The sequence below is a fragment of the Oratosquilla oratoria genome, chromosome 10 (assembly GCF_046742065.1).
Source record: "Oratosquilla oratoria isolate Oo_2021 chromosome 10, ASM4674206v1, whole genome shotgun sequence".
Taxonomy (NCBI): Eukaryota; Metazoa; Arthropoda; class Malacostraca; order Stomatopoda; family Squillidae; genus Oratosquilla; species Oratosquilla oratoria.
The window spans coordinates 9,467,820-9,480,319 of record NC_134786.1 but is presented as its reverse complement, the minus strand read 5'-3'; the positions used below and the strand labels follow the sequence as shown (position 1 = coordinate 9,480,319).

Below are 12,500 nucleotides of genomic sequence, written 5' to 3'. Positions count from 1 at the left end.
GTCCGAGTTCGAGTCTCTCCCATGGGTCAAATTGTCGGCATTGCTGCTTTGCGAGCCGGCACTCCAACTGTGGTGGGCAAGGAGTTTGTGTGTGTATAAAGTCACATTTACCCATGTTCGGGCTATCTATGAGCTCTGAGCTCTCCTCCGGGATGGTAATAGCTGTAGGTTAAGAGTCCAACGCATGATTCAAGGCATTGGTGAATCTCTCTCTCTCTCTCTCTCTCTCTCTCTCTCTCTCTCTCTCAAATGAAAAATCACCTGGTAAGGTCCATTATAGTCATAGTATATGAATGGCATCGCCTGATATATATATATATATATATATATATATATATATATAAATATATATATATATATATATATATATATATATATATATGTTATCTTTCGTTTGACAATGACTCGTTTTGTGAATGAAATCGCGTGGCGAGACCCAGAACGGTCAGATGCTGTGTAAAGCGGCCCATACACGATCAATTATATTGCGAAATTTCATTGTCAATACTCTGAATTGACAATTTAATTGACCGTGTATGGGTGATACATCGCCCATACAGAAATTGACCGTGTATGGGCGATATATCGCCCATACACGGTCGATTTAATTGTCAATTCAGAGTACTGACAATGAAATTGCGCAATATAATTGATCGTGTATGGGCCGCTTAAGGGAGCGATGGGCGGCGTGTAAGTGTCGTCTGCTTGTTTGGGGGGGGGTGATGGATCGGATGCAGAGCGCGGCGCTGTCGTCTCACTCTACGGAGTCGGGTCGCCCACGTCGTCGTCGTCGTCGTCGTCGTCGTCGTCTTGTTAGTCGTATTATTTTTATCGTTAATATCATGTTTACATGTTCTTTCCGTTTTCCTTTATTTTCTGTTTTTTCAGTTTTTTAAATATTTTCTCCGTTATTTTTTTCGACTTTACCACCACCACCTGCTGCTGCTGCTGCTGCTGCTGCTGCTGCTGCTGCTGCTGCTGCTGCTGCTGCTGCTACTACTACTACTACTACTACTACTACTACTACTACTACTACTACTACTAATGCTACTACTACTACTACTACTAATGCTACTATTACTATTCCTACTACCGTTACCACTGGTACTGCGGAGGAAAGGAAGTGGAATAGAAAAGGAGATGGAAGAGAAGAGGAGGAGAAGTGGAAAAGAAGGAAGAGGAGGAGGAGGATGGGAGAGGAATAGGTTGTCCACAAGAGGTCACCAACTAGGTCCCCCCCCACACACACACATACACCTGAAGGGGCTATCACACTGGGCTTCACCAACGCCGACCGTCACAGTATCTTATTTTTAAAGTCTCCAAAATATCAAAATATCTTTCGGTTATAGATGGCAAAGTTGAATGACGCAGTAAGACTATCTAATTGTTGACGTAACATGTGACATGGAGCTGCCCAGGGACCCCCAGCCTGCTGCTGCTCAGGCATTGTGTACTCTGGCCAGAACTTTGGGGGTGGGGGGGGGCTTCCTGCATATTTTGGAGGGGATGAATGTATTACTTGGGGGGCTTCCTGCATATTTTGGAGGGGGTGAATGTATTATTTGGGGGGCTGAACGACATATTTTGAGGGCTGGACGTCATATTTTGGGGGCTGAATGTAGTATTTGGGGGGAGGGCTGAACGTCATATTTGGGTGGTGAACGTAATATTTGGGGAGGGCTGAACGTAATAAAAATGACTAATCTTTTATAGCCTTTACGGGAACCATAACACAGCATTGTTGTGACCCCAATGCTGAACCATTAGACGGTGAGTAACCCTGATCATCAGTCAGGGCCAACCGTGCATGAGACACCCTCCTCCTCCTCATGCACGGGTCATGCAGTGCAAGCACCTGCAGGTGGCGCCAAGTCGCAAGGTAATAGATTAAGGATATACGTTTGCTGCAAAGATTATCCTCGAAACTCGTTAGTTTGCACCGAAATTTTATTCTGACGATGTATACAAAAAATAACTGATAAATATAAATAGGAGTATGAAAGTTTGGGGGGAGGCTGCTGATTTTTTTTTTTTTTTTGGGTGTGCTACTGAATTTTTGGGGTGCTACTGATATTTTTTGGGGGGCTACTCATTTTTTCGGGTGTGCAAATGATTTTTCGGGTGTGCAAATGATTTTTTTTGTGTGCTACTGAATTTTTGGGGTGTGCTACTGAATTTTTGGGGTGTGCTACTGAATTTTTTTTGGGGTGTGCTGGTGATTTTTTGGGGGTGTACTGCTGATTTTTTGGGGTTTGCTTTTGATTTTTTTTGGGGGGGCTACCCCCCTCACGTGGCGCTCCCTCATTTCCATTTCTTTTCTCTTTTTATTAATATTATTACAGGGACAAGATGACTACCCTGATCATGGCCAGGGTGGTGGAACCCGATAATGTATTGTATGTGTAAACTATGGTCATTCCTTGGGGTAGCCGATAATATGCATCCCTTTGTCCTCTCACACTTCTCTCCCCTCTCCTCCCTTCCCCTCACACGCCTCCCTCTTCCCTCACCCCTCTTCCCTCACCCCTCTTCCCTCTCCCCTCTTCCCTCTCCCCTCTTCCCCTCACACGCCTCCCTCTTCCCTCCCCTCTTCCCTCTCCCCTCTTCCCTCCCCTATTCCCTCTCCCCTCTTCCCTCTCCCCCTTTCCCCTCACACGCCTCCCTCTTTCCTCCTCTCCCCTTCCCCCTTTCCCTTCACACCCCTCCCTCTTCCCTCCTCTCCCCTCTCCCCCTTTCCACCTTTCCCCTCACATGCCTCCCTCTTCCCTGCTCTCCCCTTTCCCCCTTTCCCCTCACACGCCTCCCTTTTTCCTCATCTCCCCTCTCCCCCTTTCCACCTTTCCCCTCACATGCTTCCCTCTTTCCTCCTCTCCCCCTCATTTTCCCCTTTCTCCTCACACGCCTCTCTTCCCTCCTCTCCCCTTTCCACCTTTCCCTTCACACGCCTCCCTCTTCCCTCCTCTCCCCTCTCCATTCCCCTCTCCATTCCCCTCTCCATTCCCCTCTTCCTTCCTCCCTCTTCCCTCCTCTTCATTGCCACTCTGAAAAAAAAATCCATCTACACAGATATTTTTCCCCCTTACGAGGGAGGGAGGTAGGCTCGAAAAAATCATTCTGACAATTTATCTTCGAGTTTTCCTTCCTTTCTGCTGCTGCTGCTGCTGCTCTTCTTTGCCACATCTGACTCTGCAACCACCTCTTTGGCGGCGCCACGGTGCCCTCGAGGAGAGAAGCGCTGGCGACCACAGGCACAATACAAATACTCTCCCCCATCTATCTTCCCCCTCCACTCGCTCCTTCACCCCTCTCCCCTCTTTCGTGTTTCTCCCCTCTCTAGTTTCTTCCCTCCTTTCCTCTCCCCTCTCTCTCCTCACCCCTCTCTCCTCACCCCTCTCCACTCCCCTCTTCACTCCCCTCTCCTCTTCCCTCTTCACTCCCCTCTCCTCTTCCCGCTCCCCTTCCCGCTCCCCTTCCCGCTCCCCTTCCCGCTCCCCTTCCCGCTCCCCTTCCCGCTCCCCTTCCCGCTCCCCTTCCCGCTCCCCTTCCCGCTCCCCTTCCCGCTCCCCTTCCCGCTCCCCTTCCCGCTCCCCTCCCCTCCCCTCTCCTCTCCTCTCCTCTCCTCTCCCCTCTCCTCTCCCCTTCCCTCCCCTCCCCTCCCCTCCTCTCCCCTCTCCCCTTCCCTCCCCTCCCCTCTCCCCTTCCCTCCCCCCTTCCCTCCCCTCTCCCCTTCCCTCCCCCCTTCCCTCCCCTCTCACCTCACGTATCCCCTCTCCTCTTTTTCCCTCCCCACTTTCCTCTTGCCTTTTCCCCATTCCACTTCCCTTATCTTTCCCGTCTCCCCACTTTTCTGTCACGCACCTCCCTTCTAAATTGTCCCCTCCTCCTCCCCCTTCTCATTCTCGACCTCTTTCCCCAAATTTTCTTCCCCTCCCATGTTCCCCCCCCACACCATACCACACAACGGTTTCACCCTCACACCATACCACACAACGGTTTCACCCCCACACTGTTTTCGCTCCCCCTACACTCGCACCCCCCTCCACACACACGCACGCACACGCACACACACGCACGCACACGCACGCACACGCACACACCACACTTCTCGGCCTTGTCACTCCCCCTCTACCCAAACCCCGTAATTATCGCACCCTAGTTTTACATTTTCTGTCCACTTCCTCCTATCTCTTCCCCGCTCCCCCGCCTCCCACTCCCCCGGTCCCCGCTCCCCCCGCCTCTCACACCCCCACTCTCCCCACTCCCCTCTGGTCCCCGCTCCCCACACCCCCAAGTCCCCAGTCCCTTTGTCTACTTCCTCCCCTCCCGGCCCCACCCTTCTCTGCCACACTCTACTGCAGCGTTCTTCGTCGAGCTCCCCTCTTCCTCGAACTAACGTGCGCGCGCGCACACACACACACACACACACACACACACACACACACACACACACACACACACACACACACACACACACACACACACACACGCACATACATTCTCTCTCCCTCTCTCTCCCCCTCTATCTCTCCCCCTCTATCTCTCCCTCTCTCCCACTATCTTTCCAGCTCCCTCCCTCCCTTCCACCTCTTTCTCCCCCTCTTTCTCCCCCTCTTTCTCCCCCTCTTTCTCCCCCTTTCTCCTCTCCCCCCCCCTCTTTTTCTCCCCTCAACCCCAACATTCTTTCACGGACCACATTCACCCCTTCGCCTTGCTTGCCCACTTGCATCATTTCCGGCCTAACGTTTTTCCCATCTTTCTGGTTTTGCAGGCGTGCATCGATGACAACCTAGATATGGTCGAGTTCCTGGTGGACCAGGGGGCGGGGGTGAACCAGGGCGACATGGAAGGCTGGACGCCCCTGCACGCCACTGCCTCCTGCGGCTTCAACAGTATAGCAAAGTAAGCGACATCCACTTCTTCTTGTAGCCTGACCAGCGGGCGTGCGCGCATGCTTGCAGGAAGTGCATGTTTGTATGGAGGTAAAGTGTGTGTGTGTGTGTGTGTGTGTGTGAGTGTGTGAGAGGTTTTATATGTGTATATATATGTATATATATAATATGTATATAATATATATACATATGTATGCATACATTGTGTGTGTGTATGTGTGTGTGTGTGTGTGTGTGTGTGTGTGTGTGTGAGAGAGAGAGAGAGAGAGAGAGAGAGAGAGAGAGAGAGAGAGGGGGGGGTTTGATATAGTTATATGTAGATGTGTGTGTATGTTTGTATACATATGTATACATATGTGTGTGCGTATACATACACTTATGTCCAATTTGCAGTAAACAGGAAAAGAGGAATGCTCATGGAACCCTGTGTCATACTCTGCAGTTATCATGCCTAGCTTTAAATTCATGTGTTGATCATTTTATACTTTACAGGAGCAACTAAACCACAAAATCCTTCCTTTGTTGGGAATTATTACATATTATTTTAGTATTTTTTATGCCTGTATGTATGAAATTGACATACCGGGCCTTAATACCCAAACTTCTCAATACAATATGCCTCTAAGAACTACAATAAATCACATTACATAGATTAATCAATTGTGTGAGTGTTGTCTTTATTTTAGCTTTATGAAATGTGTCCTGATGTAGTTGATGTATTCATGAACTATTGCCTGAATTTAGCCAAAATTTTCAGTATTTTTCAGTGCCTGAGTTAAGTAATAATATGTAGCTCTACTTAGATAATGTGTATTCCAGGGTTTCATTGTGTTTTATGTTTTTAATCCTTGTAATTCTATAGATAAGGAAATGTATGGGTGACCACTTGGTCATTGATGATGATAATTGTTGCCTCAAATTTCATACATATGCCAAAGGCTTTTTCCCCCTTGCAAAGGAGGTAGCCAGAAAACAAAGGCATAAAAGCCACTCCCACCCATTCCATCCCCAACATACTCCACTCCCCTCTACTCTCTACCATTTTCCCTCCCTCACATTTCACTAACTGGAAATGCCAAGCTCCTGGCTGGCAGTGGTTTTTTGAGCCTTCTATAGATCTCCCTGGAAAGATATAATGTATTGTTTGTCATTAGTATGGGACTGGTACTGTTTTGTAATAGTATGAGGCAGTGGACAAGATGAAGGGATGACCTGTCATCCAGGAGGTGCCAAGATAAGAGGGAGGGAAGTGGAGTGTTATAGGGATGGAGTGTTTTTTATGCCTTTGTTTATGGCCACATCCTTTATAAGGGGGGGAAAAGTCTTTGGTATATGTATGTATGTATTTACGAAGAAAGTAACAGTTGTTAGTTGTCTACTCTCCTCGTATGAAGACATGGAAGAAATATATTGTTGGTATCTTGGGCCTGGTCCGAAGATAGTGTCAGCCCTGATAGGTCTGCCTCTCTAGGTGGAGGGGAGGGTGTTGATGGCTTTGGAAGACGGGTAACAGGAAACTAATTTTCTCGGATGTCCATCTCACAAGACCATCTATTTTTGGTCTTTTGGTCATTAACCACTTCAGTATGAGTCAAATTCTTGCGAGCAGCATCTGCTGGCTGCCATATGTATGATGCATCACACTACTTGCATTATAAAATATAAAGTCACTGCTGGATTACGTGTTCTCTTTTAGTCTTAAGTAATAATAAACATAGAAAGCATGATCAAACCAGTTCACAGAATCCGGGGGTAACTCGTGTACAACTATGAAAAAATATAATCAAGACGTCGGTGCTGGCAAACTTTAGAAATTCTGAATTTTAGTGCTGCACCTTCTCACCCAGTGAAGTTGATTAGTCTAATTCGGATTTAATATTTAGATTTTGTATTCAGTAATTCTGTAAGAGTTCAGCTATTTTAGATTGACATAACCATTATAGTTCATTTGTGTTAATTTGAACTTTTAGATATTGGTTTTGTAAGTGAATAGATGTAAATTTCTTGTTACATTTTATGGTCATGCCATCTGCAGAATTGACATTTTTTACTTACGTTCATGCATTGGTACAAGTAATGGGTATCTGAACATTGTAATTTTGCTGGCCAGGGTCCATCAACACCCTCTGTTCCTCCTGGATGTGCTGCTCCTATGAACTGGTGCTTGGTTTCCAGACTGGCTGAAGATGTGTGTTGTTATGTTTCCATTAGGGATGGAAAAGGTGGAAGTGGATTTTATGCCTTTGTTTCTTGGCTACCTCCCTTGTTAGGGGGAAAGAGCCTTTGGTATATATAAACATATTTTCCCATTGGCCATTTTACAGGAGTTATAGTAGTTATATGGTACAGAGTATGGAGTATAGGCAAGAAGCATTTGTAAATAAAGTAAATGTTTACTTATATTCAGAACGTCTTCTTTGTGCACTGGCGGTGCAATTGGAAACGTGGGTCTTGCATCTTCTTGTTACTTGCCCCAGCAGTTCAATTGCATAGGGCAGAGATGGTAGCTGTGACTGCAGCTAAATGTCTCCTGATGTTTGGACCTAGTCTGCTTAATACGTGTTCACCATTTTCCTTTGTGTTTCCGTAATTTTGAAAAGTATCTAAATATGAATCTTTTTGGCGAATATATGCTTTTGAAAGCATTGTGTTTTATGTGCCTTTGTCATTGGTTTTTTGAATGTGTCAATTAGTGACACAAGTGGAAATCGCTGTACTATTTAGTGAATTTTTATAGGCCAAGTTTTTGTGAGAATAACTTGGTAGTATTTTGTACCCCAATCCCTGATCCACTACCCTTGCATTCACCTCTTGCACCACCCCACCCCATATATAAATTGAACAGCCAAGGTGATATAACACATCTCTGATGAAGTCCCACCTTTACCTCAAACCACTCACTCTCTCCTTTTCTGATTCTAACACAAGCTCTACTACTACTCATAAAAATTCTTGACTGCACTTAACAGCTTTCCTCCTATCCCATATATCTCCAATACCTCCCACAGTGCTTTCCTGTCTAGTGTCACAAGCCTTTTCCAAATTCATAAAAGCCCCCCAAAACATCCTTACCTTTTCCTAAAGCTTTTCTTACATATGTCTTACCCCAAAAATCTGATCAACATAACCCCTACTACTCCTAAACCCACACTATTCCCCACCATTTACTCCCTCTGTTCCTCTCAGTCAAGACCCACCCATAAGCCTTCACAACATTTTAGCAATTTGATTCCTCTGAAATTACTACTCACACTTGTCCCCTTTTTCCATTTTAAACACATTTAAACTTCACCTTTTTGCCTCAAATTGTGCAGATGTGTTGCATATAATTAGCTTTTTTTCTGGTGTTGATATACAGTAGTATAGACTTATAAAACTACCAGTATGTATTATGTAAAATCTAAAGAACTAATTTAGAATTGTTGTACCACACATTGAGGGTTTATACATAGTATTTAGTTTAAAACCACATAATGCAAATAGCATGGTATATGATTCATCTTTATTCTGAAAAATGGCAGACAATTTTATGCAATTCAAACAGGATAGGTACAGTTGAAATGGAGCTGTAATCAGTTAAGATGCCATTGAATAAAGAGAGAACAAGGGCAGTGGATTGATCAATTGTATCTAATTATCAAGCATTATTCAAACTAAAAATTCAATGTGCAATAGCATTGGAGGAGGAAGATTTTTGTTTCTTAGATTTTGCATGTGAAATGAAACTGTTAAATAGATAAAGATTGGTTAGAAAAGAATGGATGCAGAGCAGTAACCATTTGCCTCAGCAGAAGTGCCAAAAATTGACGAACTACAGTAATTCCTCTATGTTGCGCAATATCACCAGGAAACATCTCGTCCCATGATGTGCTTTTACCAGTAAAGCAGGGAGGCTAGGCATAAAAACGTAATTCACTTATACAGATTCAGAAATTTGTGATGAAAAGTGAAAATAAAAAATGGGAAAAGGAAAGCAAATTTTGAATTTATGTACAGGAACTAGTTTAGGCAGCATACATGACACTGCCATTCTACATCCCCAGGAACATGGTCAGGTGTCTGTCTTTAAAACAGCGCTATACTGGATACTACCTTCTTATATCAAATGTAGGTTTTGATTTACAGTTTTCATCTAATATCTTATTTTAATTGGACGCATCCCTGTGTAATATAGAGGACTTACTGTATGTTGTAAATCAACAATGAGTGTGAAATGCAAGTACCAGTACTTTTATTGATATAGCTCATGTTTAAATGAGCTTGTTTCTCTAAGAATTGTCAACTTTTTGTACATATCGTAATAGTTCATAGTTGACATGTTTGTTGCCATTTGTTTACTGTAGTGACATTATACAAGTAGCTCATTAGTCATATTGTTTAGTTTATAGTTTTATGTATAGCATAATGTCCGAAAGTTTCAACTATACTTCCCTGCATGGGAAGACGGCACAGCATGAGGCACAAATGTCATTGGTTGTTCGTGTAGTAGTAGAACTAGTACCACCCAGTTAAGAATATTTGCAGTGCTTTATGAATACAGTAAAGCTTTGTCTGCTGAAGAGTGGTTTGGTGTTGCTGAATGAAGTTGGAACTGGTCAGAATTAAATTCCAAGTTGCAGTGACAATCATTAGGTTAATTTTAAGGACTGTCAAGCATGACTGTCCTCAGGCAGGTCACTGGTATACAAACAACGGGAATTTAAGATTTGAACATAAATGTAGTTTACACATTGAAATGCAGTCCTGTAAAGTGTATGCTCTAATGTCCTTTTGTTTTTTGATTTAAAAAAATACACATGCACACACACAAACCTTGGAACAAAGAAAAGAAAAAGGTGATCTGTTGGCCATTTACAGAATTATGAAAAGCATGGAACTCCTTGATAGAGAAGACTTGTTAGATTGGGATAGAAAAAAAATGAGGGGACATGAAAAGACAGTTGTAGAAGAGATCTGGGGGGGGGGGAAGCATTCCACACAGTGATGGATGTCTGGAACAAATTGGACAAAACCGTAGTGTGTGCAAACACCCTACATGAATTCAAGAACAAACTAGATGTTGCGAGATACAAAGACAGCTCACCACAAGCAGAGCATAGCTCCCGTTCCTGTATAATACAACTTAGTAAATACACACACACACACACAAATGCACACACAGTACCAAAAAGAATGTTAAGAAACTAGAAAGATTACAAAGAGCGACAACCAAACTAGCACTGACACTCGCCGAACTAACATATGAGCAAAGACTATCCAAATTGAACCTACCAACTCTGGAAGAAAGAAGAGAGAGAGGAGATTTGCTAACTATCTACAGAATAATGAAAGGAATGGAAGTTTTAGACGGGAACAACCCATTAGTGTGGGAAAACGGTAAAACAAGAGGACACGGAAAAAAATTGAAAAAGGATAGTTATAGAAAAAACTTGAAAAGGAACAGTTTCCCACACAGCGATAAATACATGGAACAAATTAGACAACAAAACAGTATGTGCTAACACTATACAAGATTTTAAGATAAAACTTGATGCGGAGAGATACAAAGACGGGTCACCACGAGCATAGCTCCCCTCCCGTATATTACAACTAGGTAAATACACACAAACAAAAAAAAATCCCCTTTTCCCCTACAAGGGGATGGGGGTGGCAGTCAAACCATACACCCACCCTTCACCAGAGCCAGATGTTACTGGTCTGCCCCACCTTTATACTGTATTTCTCCCTTGAACCTGTTTTTTTGAATACCTCTATGTACCTGTTCCTGCTGGTGGTAGGGGGGGAACAAGAATACTGCCATCTTGAACCACATGTCACTGTGCATACACACATGCACACACACTCCCACTCACTATACTGTATTATTTTTCTATTAAGTCAAGGCATGAGAAGATCTGGGAGGAAGACACCAATTGGAAACTCAGTGATTGGGCTGCTATGATAGTTCTATCTGTATACCAAGGGCTTTTTTCTCCCCCTTATAAGGGAGGTAGCCAAGTCAAAGGCACGTGCCTTCTCCCACCCTCGATTCCCTCTCATCTTAGCTCCTCGTGGATGAAGGGTCATCCCTGTCTCGTGCCCACTGCCCAGATCAGAAGCAATGCAGCAAGACACAGCACTTCATTTACACAGCAACTGTACCTCTCCATCCCCTCGTTTGGAAATTAAAGAAGATTTGGGGAGGGGGAATCCCTTCAGGCTTTATTGAAATATCCACACACAAACCCCTCCTCACTCACTCACTCAAAAAAAAAAAAAAAAAAAAAAAAAAAAAAAAAAAAAAAAAAAAAAAAAAAAAAAAAAAAAAAAAAAAATATATATATATATATATATATATATATATATATATATATATATATATATATATATAATGATAATTGTTGCCTGTAATTTTCCTGATTAGAAATCCAGAGGCCCACAACTGATGGCAGCATTCATTGGCCCCTATAGATCTTTCTGGGAAGGGACTGGACTGATGTGAATCAAAGGTTAAATGTATAGTAAAAAATGCAAATAGATGTCTGGGTGGAACAGAATGTAATGAATATTTATTGTAGTGTGCTATGTACACTATTCCACAAGTGCACATTGGCCTGCTAGAGATCTATCTACAGCATTTAATGATCTGAACAGCATGTACTTTATTTCTCTAACATATTTTGTACCTCACCAGAGAAAGTGGAATTTCCCTTCCTGTCCATCTCCGTTGCAAGATGGTCACGGCAATGTGTATTCCTCTGGACAAGCTTGAATGTTTTCTTAAAAGCACAGACCTTGTGCAAGTCCATATTTGTGGTCACAGTTGACCCACAAGATGATTTTTGGTACTTATATGAATTGCCAGCTGTGGTCAGGTGCTGTGCATGTAGCTAGGCCTGACCACATTCCCTCCCTCTCCCCTCCTCCCTCCCTCCCTCTCTCCCTCTCCCTCCCTCCTCCCTCTCCCTCCCTCCTCCCTCTCCCTCCCTCCTCCCTCCCTCTCCCCTCCTCCTCTCTCCCTCCCTTCTCCCTCCCTCTCCCCCTCCCCTCCCTCTCCCTCCCTCCCTCCCTCCCTCTCCCTCCCTCCCTCCCTCTCCCTCCCTCTCCCTCTCCCTCCCTCTCCCTCCCTCTCCCTCCCTCTCTCCCTCTCCCTCCCTCTCCCCTCCTCCCTCCCTCTCCCCTCCTCCTCCCTCCCTCTCCCCTCCTCCCTCCCTCTCCCCTCCTCCTCCCTCCCTCTCCCCTCCTCCCTCCCTCTCCCCTCCTCCTCCCTCCCTCTCCCCTCCTCCTCCCTCCCTCTCCCCTCCTCCTCCCTCCCTCTCCCCCTCCTCCTCCCTCCCTCTCCCCTCCTCCTCCCTCCCTCTCCCCTCCTCCCTCCCTCTCCCCTCCTCCTCCCTCCCTCTCCCCTCCTCCTCCCTCGCCCCTCCTCCTCCTCCCTCCCTCCCTCTCCCCTCCTCCTCCTCCCTCCCTCCCTCTCCCCTCCTCCTCTCTCCCTCCCTCTCCCCTCCTCCTCCTCCCTCCTCTCCCCTCCTCCTCCTCCCTCCTCTCCCCTCCTCCTCCTCCCTCCTCTCCCCTCCTCCTCCTCCCTCCTCTCCCCTCCTCCTCCTCCCTCCTCTCCCCTCCTCCTCCTCC

At 45.2% G+C, this 12,500-nt stretch overlaps 1 protein-coding gene across 8 annotated transcripts in view; it reads left to right on the top strand.

Moving 5' to 3' along the window:
- Window positions 1–12,500, top strand: part of Mbs (Myosin binding subunit) — a 374,604-nt gene that overhangs the window by 157,019 nt on the left and 205,085 nt on the right. For all 8 annotated transcript variants that reach the window (XM_076191445.1, XM_076191439.1, XM_076191441.1 and 5 more), the window contains exon 2: window positions 4,772–4,902. In XM_076191445.1, the coding sequence (XP_076047560.1) occupies window positions 4,772–4,902 (131 nt within the window). The remainder of the gene's footprint in view (window positions 1–4,771; window positions 4,903–12,500) is intronic.